Genomic DNA, 12,452 nt, shown 5'->3' with positions numbered 1-12,452 from the left:
CTTAGATAGTAATTACACGGGTAGTGATTAGGTGCAGAACTAATAGACTGGAGATAGTCTATGGAGGCTTCAAACTAATACTATTATAGTGAATTATCTAAAACAACAAGGTAAAAAGCTATTTTAAGGTACAAATTTCACAATTCATCAACGAAACAATCCAGATATGAAACAATAGAGACTAAAATCAATCAAAACAACTAAGAAAATCACAAAAAATAGAGACTGAAATTGAAAGTACAAATTGAAAACAAAAGCAAAAATCAAGAGAGAAGCTTGCAGTTTCACCAGAGACTAGAGAGAGAGAACGGAAGTTGTAATGAGATAGAATCGTAATTACTGATTTGAGGTTTTCACAATCAGAGATTTGAGGACTTGAATCAATTTAAGGTCGATTGAAAACTATCAATTGAAGATTATTGATTTGTTGATATTTGATGATGGAGAGAAGAACCCTAACATTTTCACAATCAGAGATGCAATTGTCGATTGAAGATTGTTGATTGATTGAAGTCGCAAAATGTGTTGATCGATTTGGAAAGTGTGATGAGGAAGAGAAGAACCCTAATTTTCTCGTGAATTTTCTAAGTGAGGTTACTAAATATCACATATGTAGTCCTCGTGAGCTTAGCTCCGTATGGTATGGACAATGCGTAAAATATGCAAGGTTCGGGTTCAAATCCCGACCACCATCAAAAAAATATCACATATGTAGTGGTTGGTCGGTGGGATGGAGCACTTGATAATCTTTCATTTCACTCAATTTTAAGGTGTGGAGATTATTAAAATGATGATGGTGGTCCTCTTAATTTTTGGAGGCATCGTATTGTTCTTTATATCTGAACTGTGTTGTTGCATTTAACCGAGCAAAGATAGAATCTCGATGTGCTCGCTCTTTGTGGTGAATGGACCATTGAGAACAAATCCATCTACTTTGTCGATCAAATGATGTTGTCATATTGTCACCGGAAACGGTTACAACTTCTACCGAACCTGCAAGATTGTGATGCATTTAATCGAATTCAATTTGTTTGAAATCATTACCTCGGATTGGTACCTGCTCATTTTATTCTGGCTGTGAAATCAGGTGATTGTATCTACTTAGTCTTGAAACCAATGAACTCGACCATCAGAATTTTATACTGTTTTGGGAGTCTTATTGTCCATATAAATTGAAGTAAAATAATATTTACACATAATAATCTATTGACTATGAATAAAAAGTTTCATCAAATAAATTTATATGTTCGTGGTGTCTGAAACATTTTCTTTCTCTGCATTAACTGATATTGCTTCCATTTTTGATAAATAAGAAGGATTTGTGTTGTTGGTTTGGTTGCTAGAATATTATGTTATTTAATGTGTTAGACAATTTGAAGGGAGTATTATTTGTTTGTTCTGTTATGGTGCAATTTGCTTGTACCATAACTAATTAATTATTTACAATTTAATAGTGATTTATGAAATTGTGCATGGCCCCTGTTGTTAGTTTTTCCCCTCTGCACATTAAAAGCTACATATTTTAATTTTAATGTGCATAATTGTTGAGTTTTGATAGATGGATGAATCATCTGAAAATCCAAATGCAAAAGGCAAGCGACGATGGACTGCAGAAGAAGATGCAGTATCAGTTAGTGCACGATGGATGGAAGGCTGATGAAAGCACATTTAAACCAGCGTATGCTAAAGTACCAGAGAATTATCTCCGCAAAAAAATTCCAGGATGAGTATGCATTGGAGATAATCCACCTTCGTCTATGTCTACACGCACTGCAGATATTCCAAGACCATTAAGGCCAGGAAAATTGGTGACGGTTGCTGCGGTGAATCCAAGTTTAAAAGAGTTGTTGGTGTTTCCGGCTACGAGGCCGTGAAAGACGAAATCATCTGATGTGATGTTTTCCACAGGTTTGCAGGGATAGCCTGAATTGGTGTTTGGGACCTTTAAATCTGCAACACAGAAATCGTTGATAGAATCATATGAAACAATGAATGAGAAAAATGTAAAAAGTAAAAGTATGTGAAAAATCTTCATCTTAGGATATTTACAAATATTATTTGATTCGGTATGAGGTAAAGTTGGAATGGGGCTAACTATTTATAGAGAAGTGGAAAGGGCTGAAAATGTAAAAGTTGTAATTATGTCATCTTATTTTGTATTGCTTATTTCCCCCTATATTATTCTCCTCATTGACCAACATTTTTCTCACTTTTGACTACATAATAACCCCGACTAATGCATATTTTCAAAGTTTTTTCTAGATTACTAGTATTTAAGAATAGTGAGTAATTTATTTTCTTTTTGTTTTGTACAAAATTGTGAGTCATTTAAACGACAACTAATGAAAAAAATTAGCTGCATATATAAACTGGTGAGTGAATTAAAATTTAATTTGTAAATACTACTTACACTCTCGGTGAGTGTATCTCAATTAACAGAAGCATTGCGATATGTAAGAGTCTGGATTTGAACCCTAAATTCTCCATTTATTTTTCTTATGTGTGAATATTATGTTACTAACTTTCGATTGTTAAATAATGTACCCACAAGTGTAACCCATGCCTTGCATTTTCAAATTTGTAAAGATTTATTCCACAAAGTGAACTGATTCATGCATATTTCAAATTTGTGTCAATGATATCAATCATACTGATTGATTCATAATAAAAACCATAAACCAATTTACTCATATAATAATGCTTTTTCAAATGTAGAATATCAGTACATTATTAGTCCAAAAAAAAATATAGAATATCAGTACAGTTTTTTTATTTGACTAAAGTTTTAATTTTTACAGATATTTTTTTGACTACAGATTATCAGTATAGCTTTTTCATTTTGGAAGAAATTAACGAAGAAAGAAATGTACAATGTATGTATGTGTTTATATATATATATATATATATATATATATATATATATATATATATGACAAATTCTATGGTACATCTAAATATTTGAGTGTACCGGTACACCAAATAATTAAATTAATATTTAATTGAGTTTTTTTTTGAAGAAAAAGAATTATTTTCTATCATTGATAATTATAAAAATTAAATCTTATAACGAAGAAATAAAATTTAATTTTTTTGAATTTTATTACTCATAAGAAAGAATATTGAGTATTTTTAAGAGAAAATGTTAAAAATTTAATATGATTCTTATAACCACTATGAAATAATGTTTTTTCTTATGAAATAATGTTTTATAAAATATAAACCTTGATAAATAACTATTTACTTTCTAGAATAATCGATAATTTATCAATTTATTAAGCAAGAGTACTGGTACACCCCAATTTACGGTGGTGCTGGGATTTGAACTCTTGACCCTACGTATATTATACATTGTCCATGTCAACTGAAGTAAGCTATATATAGGATAGGATCAAATGACACTAAGATGTCGAATTAAATTTTGACACCAAATCTCATCCCTTTATTTTATTTCATCTAAAGATTTATAATTAATCACCTAATCCTCACATGACATAAAAATATCATCTTGTCTTCTACGTACGAATAAAAAATTTTAACTTGCCTATTTTATTCCCTAATTTCTCAGCTCTCGGGGGTTCATCTCAACTTGCCTTCATCAGGTCAAACCTTTGTCTCTCATAATTTGATAAGAAATACTTTATTTTAGGAGAAATATATAAGTCCTCAATGACTATCTATATAAACAAATAATTCCATATAACAACAATATATAATACAATTTCACAATAAAGTCCAGTACAAAACTATTTAGTGTTGTCACTGTGTGAGAAAATTCATATTATTTCAATCCCACGTGAGTAAATATGCATTTGTCATCATGTGGGCTTATAAATTATTGTTCCAAAAAGTAGTTTTAGTGTGTGGAATCATGCTTTGGTGTGTTAATATCAAACAAGATATATAACTAGAAATTGGATCTGATAGTTTTGGTCTTTTGCAAAGAAAAGATGGGAAACAACCACAGACGACGCAACTATTCAGAACAAACAGAAGAATTTATCTAAAGAGGAAAAGATACTCATAGTGATGGTGGATCAACGGAAGTAGGTGTTCTGACAGTTGATGGTCGTGCTCTGAGGATGTGATGGTCACAACTCCGTTAAGGAGAAGGGGATGTTGTATCTGCAGGTGCTCTGACACCCAAGTCAGTGTATGATCAATAGCGGGGTGAAACATAGAGAGGTACATACTTTGTGAGCTTGTCGAGAGCCCATTATATAGTGTCGAGGAGACAATTATGTAGTAATGGTGGAAGGTCATTATGAATGGCCTCATGAATGTCCTCCATGATAGTCAATAGTCGTCCGGTCATTATGTGACTTCATTGAGATGGAGATGATATGATGCATGAGGATAGATTTTGCTTATTGGGCCCTAATTTGTGACGGGTCCAGAACAGAAACATAAAAAAATTGACTGAGGATAAATTAGTAAAATTGTTGGACATTATTTATTTATTTTTAAATTTAAGACATTGATTTTTACTACAAATATAAAAACTAGCGAAAAGATCGGCACTCACGTGCCCGTCTTTCTGCTCTTTTTATTGCATTAACGTTTGAAATTATGAATGGTTTTTTTTTTATGAAATTTTGATTTTGATTAAAACTAAAAAAAAAAAATATAAATATTTGTTGCTTTCAAGTTATAAAAAATCAAACTAACCATGATTATCTATTTCAACGACACCGGCAATAAGACAATATAACATAAAAATATATAATCTAAATTCTTTTTTTAATAACACCAACAATAATTTTATTATAGAAAAAGTTGTTTAAGGGTATAATCGGAATGATGAGAAAGTAAATATAAATATATTCATCTAGTTTGTTACACTTTTTAAATGATAAAGAAAAAAAAATAAAAAATAAAAATATTCATATCGTATTTGTTACATTTATTTTAATATTTAGCGGGGGCATATATAGGTCAGATGCCTATAATGCCTATATTAGGACCGCCGATATGGAGACTTTTATGTATTATGTGTTGGTTATTTTATATTAGTAACTGTTGTTCAGTTTTCTTTAATTAATTGTGTTGTATTGTGGTAGTTATTGGAAGTTTTAGTATTGTCAAACTATGTAAAACAGATTGTGTGTTCAGTTTTTTGTTGTTAGACCAATTTCATAAATGAAAGCAGTTATTTCTCCTCTGTCTTGTTCATTTCCTGCAACTGTTTTCTTGTTCAATTAACAACATCTTGTGATATTATATAGTTTAGGAAATAAGGCATATAGTTTATAAATATTCGTATAGTTTGCAGTAGTTTCTATTTCTTACATATTGTGATGTGAATCCTATCTATTTAGGAAAGAATAAAATTTAGGTACAATTTCTTAAGTGCTTTTCGTATGGTTATTAACTAAAAATACCATGATTTCTTTAAATCTATAATTTTCTCAAAGTTTGATATATCCAAAAAAATATGTATTTTTAGTTAAGAACCATACGAAAAGCACCTAAGAAATTGTACCTAAGTTTTCTCGTTTAGGAAAAAGCACTATATGAAGACATGATTCAGCGGCTAAGGGCTAGTGATCTAGGACAACTTGCAAGGGAACAGGTGGATGAAATTATTCAAGACGCTTCACGACATAAATCTAGCACTAAAATTTTATTCACATTAGCTAGCTAATAGATTCCTGAATGATTTCGTGTATATAAATTATTAGTTGATGAATTGTAAATGTTTTGTATTTGTTAGATAAAATAGAACAATAAAAAAGAACACAAAGGGACACATGGAAGAGAATGGAATTGTACCCAGGAAGATTAAATTTAATATGTTCAAGCCCAATGAGAGTGTTTTTTTTTTCTTTCCAAATCGATTCTTGTTTTCACCAACGGCATATCTTAATCGAGAGATAGATAATATTTTTTTAAGGTTGAAAAATAAAAAGAGTATATTGGTTTTTATCTTTATAATTCGTATTCTAAACAAAAAGTACTTGTCACATGATTTAGTCATGAACAATAGTTCTTATTTTTGTTCAGTCTTTTGCTAACTATTTTATCCAGTCTCATGAAAAGTTTTTAAAAACAAACAAGGTACAAAGAAATTGTCAACTCCAGTCCCAATTTTTTTTAAGGACAGACCCATGTTTTTTAACAAATGAAACACAAACATAAAATCATAAGATATTATTATTTCCATTCACCTTAAACTTTTTGTTTCTATGAACTATTGATTTATTTCATGATATTGATTATAGTTTATACTCCATCATTTTAAATGGAACTTTTATCCCACCTCACTTATTTGATAGCTAAAATTAAGGGAGCTTCTACGGTACACTCTTAAAATGAGGTGTACCGGTACTCTTCCATCCCAAATCTATAAATTAATGATCAATTTTATGAAATAGATAGTTATTTGTCGCTATTTATATTTTATAAAATATCATTTCATAATAAAAACACATCATTCATTGTTTATAAGAATCATAGTAAATTTTTTACATATTATCGTATGAAATAATCAAAGTTCTCTATTATGAGCAATAAAAATTCAATTTTATTTCGTTGACGCTTTTGGTGAATAAGAGTTTATAGTTATAATTATAAATGATAAAAAAAAATAAAAATTCTTTAAAAAAAAACAACTCATTTAACTATAAATTTAAGGGTTTAGTGTACCGGTACACTCAAATATGTTAGGTGTACCATAGAATTGACCTAAAAGTAATGTGTAAACCACATTGAGATGGATAATTTATAATCAAGCCAATAATACAATGCCGTGGTATAAAGCTCTTTCGACTCAATTTATTGTTCTTCTTTCTCTGTTTTCATGTATTTTTAGAGCATTCTTCTTTCTTCATTATCATGACGAATGAAGACAACAGTGACGGTACAGTGCTTCAGCAACAGTGAAGGCAACAGTTCTTCACGGTGGATAAAACGATGTCTGCAGGCACGTTAGCATTCCAACACCCAAGTCAGAGTAGGAAATGAGGTTGAATGTGTAAAAGTGTGTGAGAAATAAATCGTACCTTGAGGGTGACGCAGAATCACCCTTATATAGGAGAAGGAGGCGCCAACGGTCTTTGTGAGATGCGGCGCTTCATTAGGGAGCTGTTGGAGGCCATGTGTACGGTGCAGGAAGCACGGGGGCACCTTCCAGTGAAGGAGTGTGCACCAGAATTAATGTGCTCACCCATGGCATTGTTTTTCAGTCTGGAGATTTTTGTCCACATGTCAGTATGGGATTGGCGCTCTGTCTAGTCCAGAACATATATGTACTTAGACGAAACTATTGTGTGCTCCGTTCAAGTACTGAATTATGTTTTTTAATTACAGACTAAAATATATTTAACTTTTTTTTAATAATAAAATTTATATATTTCAATGATAGCATTAGCATACAACTCACATAAAATGATAACTATTTCATTCTCAAAGAAGCAAATGTTGAAATATATCAAGTTGTTGAAACTTGTTGGCGAAGGCAAAAAACACCTAATACCATGCAGTTTACAGATTAGATGGATGAATTTCACCGCCTATAGTGTAAGCATGGTGGGAAAATAATAATACTTTAACTTAGAGTTTAATCTTCATGCATGATCACAACCATTCATTGTTATGTGACTTGTCACTATAAAAGTCAAACTAATCGAATGATCTAAAGATTATGAAATGTGATACTCTAAACTCTAAAACAAATATTTTCTTATTTTTGACAAATAGAGTTTGATTTGCATCGGAGAATTTCAAACAAAAACTTTTATAGTATTAAAAATCCTTTCGCAAGGTTCAAGATACCACAATGACCTATAAAACGGCATAACTCACGTTTTTACTTCATTAAATAAAAAAACAACGATATTAAATCTTTTGTTTTAAAAAGAGTTGTGTTATTTGAACATCTACTTGTGTGATAAACTAACAAACAACCATATTTTTACAAAGAAATATATGTATTGACACAAAAGTTGTTACAAAAGTTGAAGAAAAATGGTTGTAAAAATATGATTTCTCTTTTAAAAATAATTCCCATTACATCATGGATAACGATTTACTTATACAACTAATGAATAAACAAGTATATCTATTTCCTAGCTTCACTATCAGAGCATCAATTGACTTATATATAAATTAGTATTTTCCATAAATCAAATACATAAGCAATAAAACAATAAATAATTAACAAGGTGCAAATGCTTAATCATCAAACAAACTAAAAGCATGGGAAGACTTGGACTAAGCCGTGTCAACTGAATTAGGAATTTGATATAAAATTATGAAAATTATGAGAGCAATCAAATCAAACACAGAAAGAATGGAGAACAATAACAAGGTGCTAATGCTAATGGTGTTTTGTTTCTTCTTTTGCTCCATGCCCAATTTATCTACACAGAAAACTTTTACTACTATTGCTCCAAATCAGTTTATGCAATTTGGTGATACTCTTGTTTCTGCAGCTGGGATGTATGAAGCAGGTTTTTTCAACTTTGGAGATCCACAACATCAATACTTCGGTATATGGTACAAGAACATATCGCCAAGGACTATTGTGTGGGTTGCCAATAGAAATACCCCGACACAAAACTCAACAGCAATGTTGAAACTTAACGATCAAGGAAGTCTTGATATTGTGGATGGCTCCAAAGGCATTATCTGGTCCTCCAATATATCAAGAATTGTAGTGAAATCAGTTGTTCAGCTTTTTGATTCGGGAAATCTTGTCCTGAGAGATGCAAACAACTCTCAGAACTTTCTGTGGGAAAGTTTTGACTATCCCGGTAACACTTTCCTTGCTGGAATGAAGCTGAAAAGTAACTTAGTTACTGGTCCATATAGATATCTCACTTCTTGGAGAAACCCTCAAGATCCTGCTGAAGGTGAGTATTCATATAGGATCGATATGGATGGTTTTCCTCAACTGGTTACAGTAAAGGGAGCAAGAATTCTGTATAGAGGAGGACCATGGAATGGATTTCTTTTCAGTGGTTCTCCCTGGCAAAGTTTGTCTAGAGTCTTGAATTTCTCAGTAGTTTTCAGTGACAAAGAAGTCTCTTATCAATATGAAACTTTGAACAGTTCAATTAATACTAGACTGGTGCTAGATTCAAACGGAATTTCACAACGTCTTCAATGGTCAGATAGGACACAAACTTGGGAGGCTATATCTTCTCGTCCTGTAGACCAGTGTGATCCTTATGACACTTGTGGTATCAATTCTAATTGCAATGTTGATATCTTTCCAATATGTAAATGCTTGGAAGGTTTCATGCCAAAATTTCAACCAGAGTGGCAGTTGTCAAATTGGGCTAGTGGGTGTGTAAGGAAAACACCTTTAAATTGTCTCGACGATGGGGATGGATTTTTACCGTACACAAACATGAAGTTGCCAGACACGTCAACATCTTGGTATGACAAGAGCTTGAGCCTCGAGGAATGTAAGACAATGTGTTTGAAAAATTGTTCTTGCACTGCATATGCAAATTCAGATGTCAGAGATGGTGGGAGTGGCTGCTTACTTTGGTTTAACAACATTGTGGACATGAGAAAACATCCTGACGTAGGACAAGACATTTACATACGATTGGCATCTTCAGAACTTGGTATTTTAACTTCCTATCACATATTTTTCCTTTTCAGTTAGATATATAGCACATTTATATATTTCATCATTTGTGTGATAGAACTGGCACTGCTACCTTAACAGTTTAATTAATAGGAATAGATTACAAAACATTCACAGAGAACATAACCATCACAAAAACACATAAATGCCAACTTCTGAAAATAATCAACCTCTAGGAATTGAGTACCGTTCAAAACATTAAACTATACGTGACAATAATAAGCATCTATATCTGCTTGTTGACTGACATTTACTTCAACCATCAGATCATAAAAAGAATAAGAGGAACTCGAAGCTTGCTGGGACTGTCGCAGGAATTATAGGACTAATTGTTCTTATATTGGTCACATCAGTATATAGAAAGAAGCTTGGTAAGCCAAGTGAAATAAAATGTTATAAAAAACACTTACAATGAACTCTGAAATTTGATTGCTTTGTCCCTTTACTTTGTTGACATTAAACCACTTAAATTGTTACTTCAGGGTATATTAAAAAGTTATTTCACAAGAAGGAAGATAGTGACTTGTCAACAATATTTGATTTTTCGACCATCACCAATGCAACAAATCACTTCTCTAACAGAAACAAGTTAGGAGAAGGTGGTTTTGGACCAGTGTACAAGGTAAAGTCTTGGTTACCAAGTTTATCTATCCCGTTATTTCACCAAGTTCTTTCAGTACTAAAATTTCCAAAAATATTACTAGGGTATAATGGTAGATGGCCAAGAGATTGCTGTTAAGAGGCTAGCTAAAACATCGATACAAGGATCCGAGGAGTTCAAAAATGAAGTAAAGATGATGGCAACACTTCAACACCGTAATCTAGTAAAACTTCTCGGCTGTTCTATTCGACAAGATGAAAAGTTGTTGATCTACGAATTCATGCCCAATAGAAGCTTGGATTACTTTATTTTTGGTTTGAACTTTCTCACCAACCAAATTAATTTCTCTAAGTTAAGTCTTGTCATAATGTAGTTCCCATGCTAACTTAATTAAGAATGTGAAATTTGTTAGATACTATGCGAAGCAAATTACTAAATTGGAATAAGCGCCTGGAAATTATTAATGGAATTGCTCGAGGGCTGCTATATCTTCATCAAGATTCTACACAAAGAATCATACATAGAGATCTCAAGACAAGCAATATTCTTCTTGATATTGATATGATCCCAAAGATATCAGATTTTGGTTTAGCCAGATCATTTATGGGAGACGAAGCCGAGGCTAATACAAATAGAGTGATGGGATCATAGTAATATCTAACTTACATATATTTAATTTAAGGCTTAAATAATTTTTACTCTTTGTAATATACATTGATTTCGGTTTTCATTTCTATAAAAGATTTTTATCAGTTTGAATTCCTAAAATACAGGAAAGATTGTTTTTTGTCCTCATTATTTTTGTTTTAATCTTTGATAATAATTGTTCATATTGGAGTATTTGTGTTCTATTTTTAGGGATTATTACTGATAAATTTTTTATCTAGGGACTCATTACTAAAAAAATTACGTTACTAGAACTGTATATTATAGGTTCTGAGAAGTTATATAAACCTTCCGTTCTGCCATGTTGCAACTCCTTTTAATTTGAATTTTTCCTAAATTCAATATTTCTTTTCTTGCAGTGGATACATGCCTCCAGAATATGCAGCGCATGGATCTTTCTCAATAAAATCTGATGTTTTTAGCTTTGGAGTCGTTGTACTTGAGATAATTAGCGGTAGAAAGAATCATGGATTTCGTGACCCTCTACATCGTCTTAACCTTCTTGGTCATGTAAGTTTTGACATGTATATGTTTCTCTATCTTCCACCACATTGTATTTATTTTTTAGTTGCTTTCCATATATTCCTTTTTTTAGTCTCAATAAATGTTCTGCATGTGAAGAAATTCAAAATGAAAACTAATTCATACCATGATAATTGTTTAAAGTGAACTCCACACATACCAGCACACAAAATAAACCAATCAATCAAAATTCACATTATATGTGTTTAGCTTACTCATGTTGTAACTTTGATGTCATTTAAGGCATGGAAACTATGGATTGAAGAAAGACCACTGGAGTTAATAGCAGACATATTATATGATGATGAGGCCATATGTTCAGAAATAATAAGATTTATTCATGTTGGTCTATTGTGCGTACAGCAGCTACCAGAAGATAGGCCTAATATGTCATCTGTGGTCTTTATGTTAAAGGGTGAAAAGTTACTCCCGAAACCAAATGAACCCGGGTTCTACGCTGCAAGGGATAATACAAATAGCATGGAATGTTCATCTAAAGAGTGTTCAATAAACGAAGCTTCAATCTCATTGTTAGAGGCCCGATAGAATGCCACTGTGTGTGATATTAAATTTTGGTTTTGACAAATATAGATATAGATAGATCATAGAACACTAATGTGTTGTACATGTGTAATTTTATTAGTCTGATTCTTGATAAATTCCTGTTGTAAAAGCAGATTTCAAATACTTATTTAAAAGAAGATGCCATTTAAATCTGGTATTGTAAATCAATTATTGTTGTAATTTAACAGAATTAAAGAATACTTGCTTAATCCAAATTGAACCATTACATGCTGCAAACATGCTCTCTTTTTGTAAAAGTTAATTGTTATCAGAAGGTTTATTGTGAGAGTTAACTTAAAATCAAGATCTGGAGGAATCGTGGCAAGATTGCTGGGCAACATGGCACGATTGGTGGTTTCAGTTTTGAGGCAAGGTACTGGAAAAATCGTGGCACAATGGGATCGCATCGTGGCACGATGGTGCGCTGGCAGCGAAAAACAGAAACATATTTTTGAGTGCAGATTTGTTTCAAATTTTAAGCGAAACTTTTACTATAAATATAGA

The 12,452-nt window shown here is 31.8% G+C and overlaps 2 protein-coding genes across 2 annotated transcripts; one reads left to right on the top strand and one right to left on the bottom strand.

Annotated features, from left to right (window-relative positions):
* Positions 1 to 1,699: 1,699 nt before the first annotated feature.
* On the bottom strand, positions 1,700 to 2,035 carry LOC11418283 (auxin-binding protein ABP19b). The gene has a single exon (XM_003598662.1). It carries the CDS (start codon positions 2,033 to 2,035, stop codon positions 1,700 to 1,702), a length of 336 nt encoding a protein of 111 aa, XP_003598710.1.
* Positions 2,036 to 8,218: 6,183 nt separating this feature from the next.
* Positions 8,219 to 12,116, top strand: LOC11417318 (G-type lectin S-receptor-like serine/threonine-protein kinase At4g27290). Its single transcript, XM_003598659.3, has 7 exons — positions 8,219 to 9,572; positions 9,862 to 9,966; positions 10,078 to 10,217; positions 10,300 to 10,510; positions 10,609 to 10,846; positions 11,222 to 11,372; positions 11,628 to 12,116. Exons 1-7 carry the CDS (start codon positions 8,249 to 8,251, stop codon positions 11,928 to 11,930), a joined length of 2,472 nt encoding a protein of 823 aa, XP_003598707.2. The 5' UTR covers positions 8,219 to 8,248; the 3' UTR covers positions 11,931 to 12,116.
* The last annotated feature ends 336 nt before the right edge of the window (positions 12,117 to 12,452 follow it).

This window comes from Medicago truncatula, chromosome 3, assembly GCF_003473485.1.
Source record: "Medicago truncatula cultivar Jemalong A17 chromosome 3, MtrunA17r5.0-ANR, whole genome shotgun sequence".
NCBI lineage: Eukaryota > Viridiplantae > Streptophyta > Magnoliopsida > Fabales > Fabaceae > Medicago > Medicago truncatula.
This window is presented reverse-complemented; position numbering and strand designations above follow the sequence as displayed.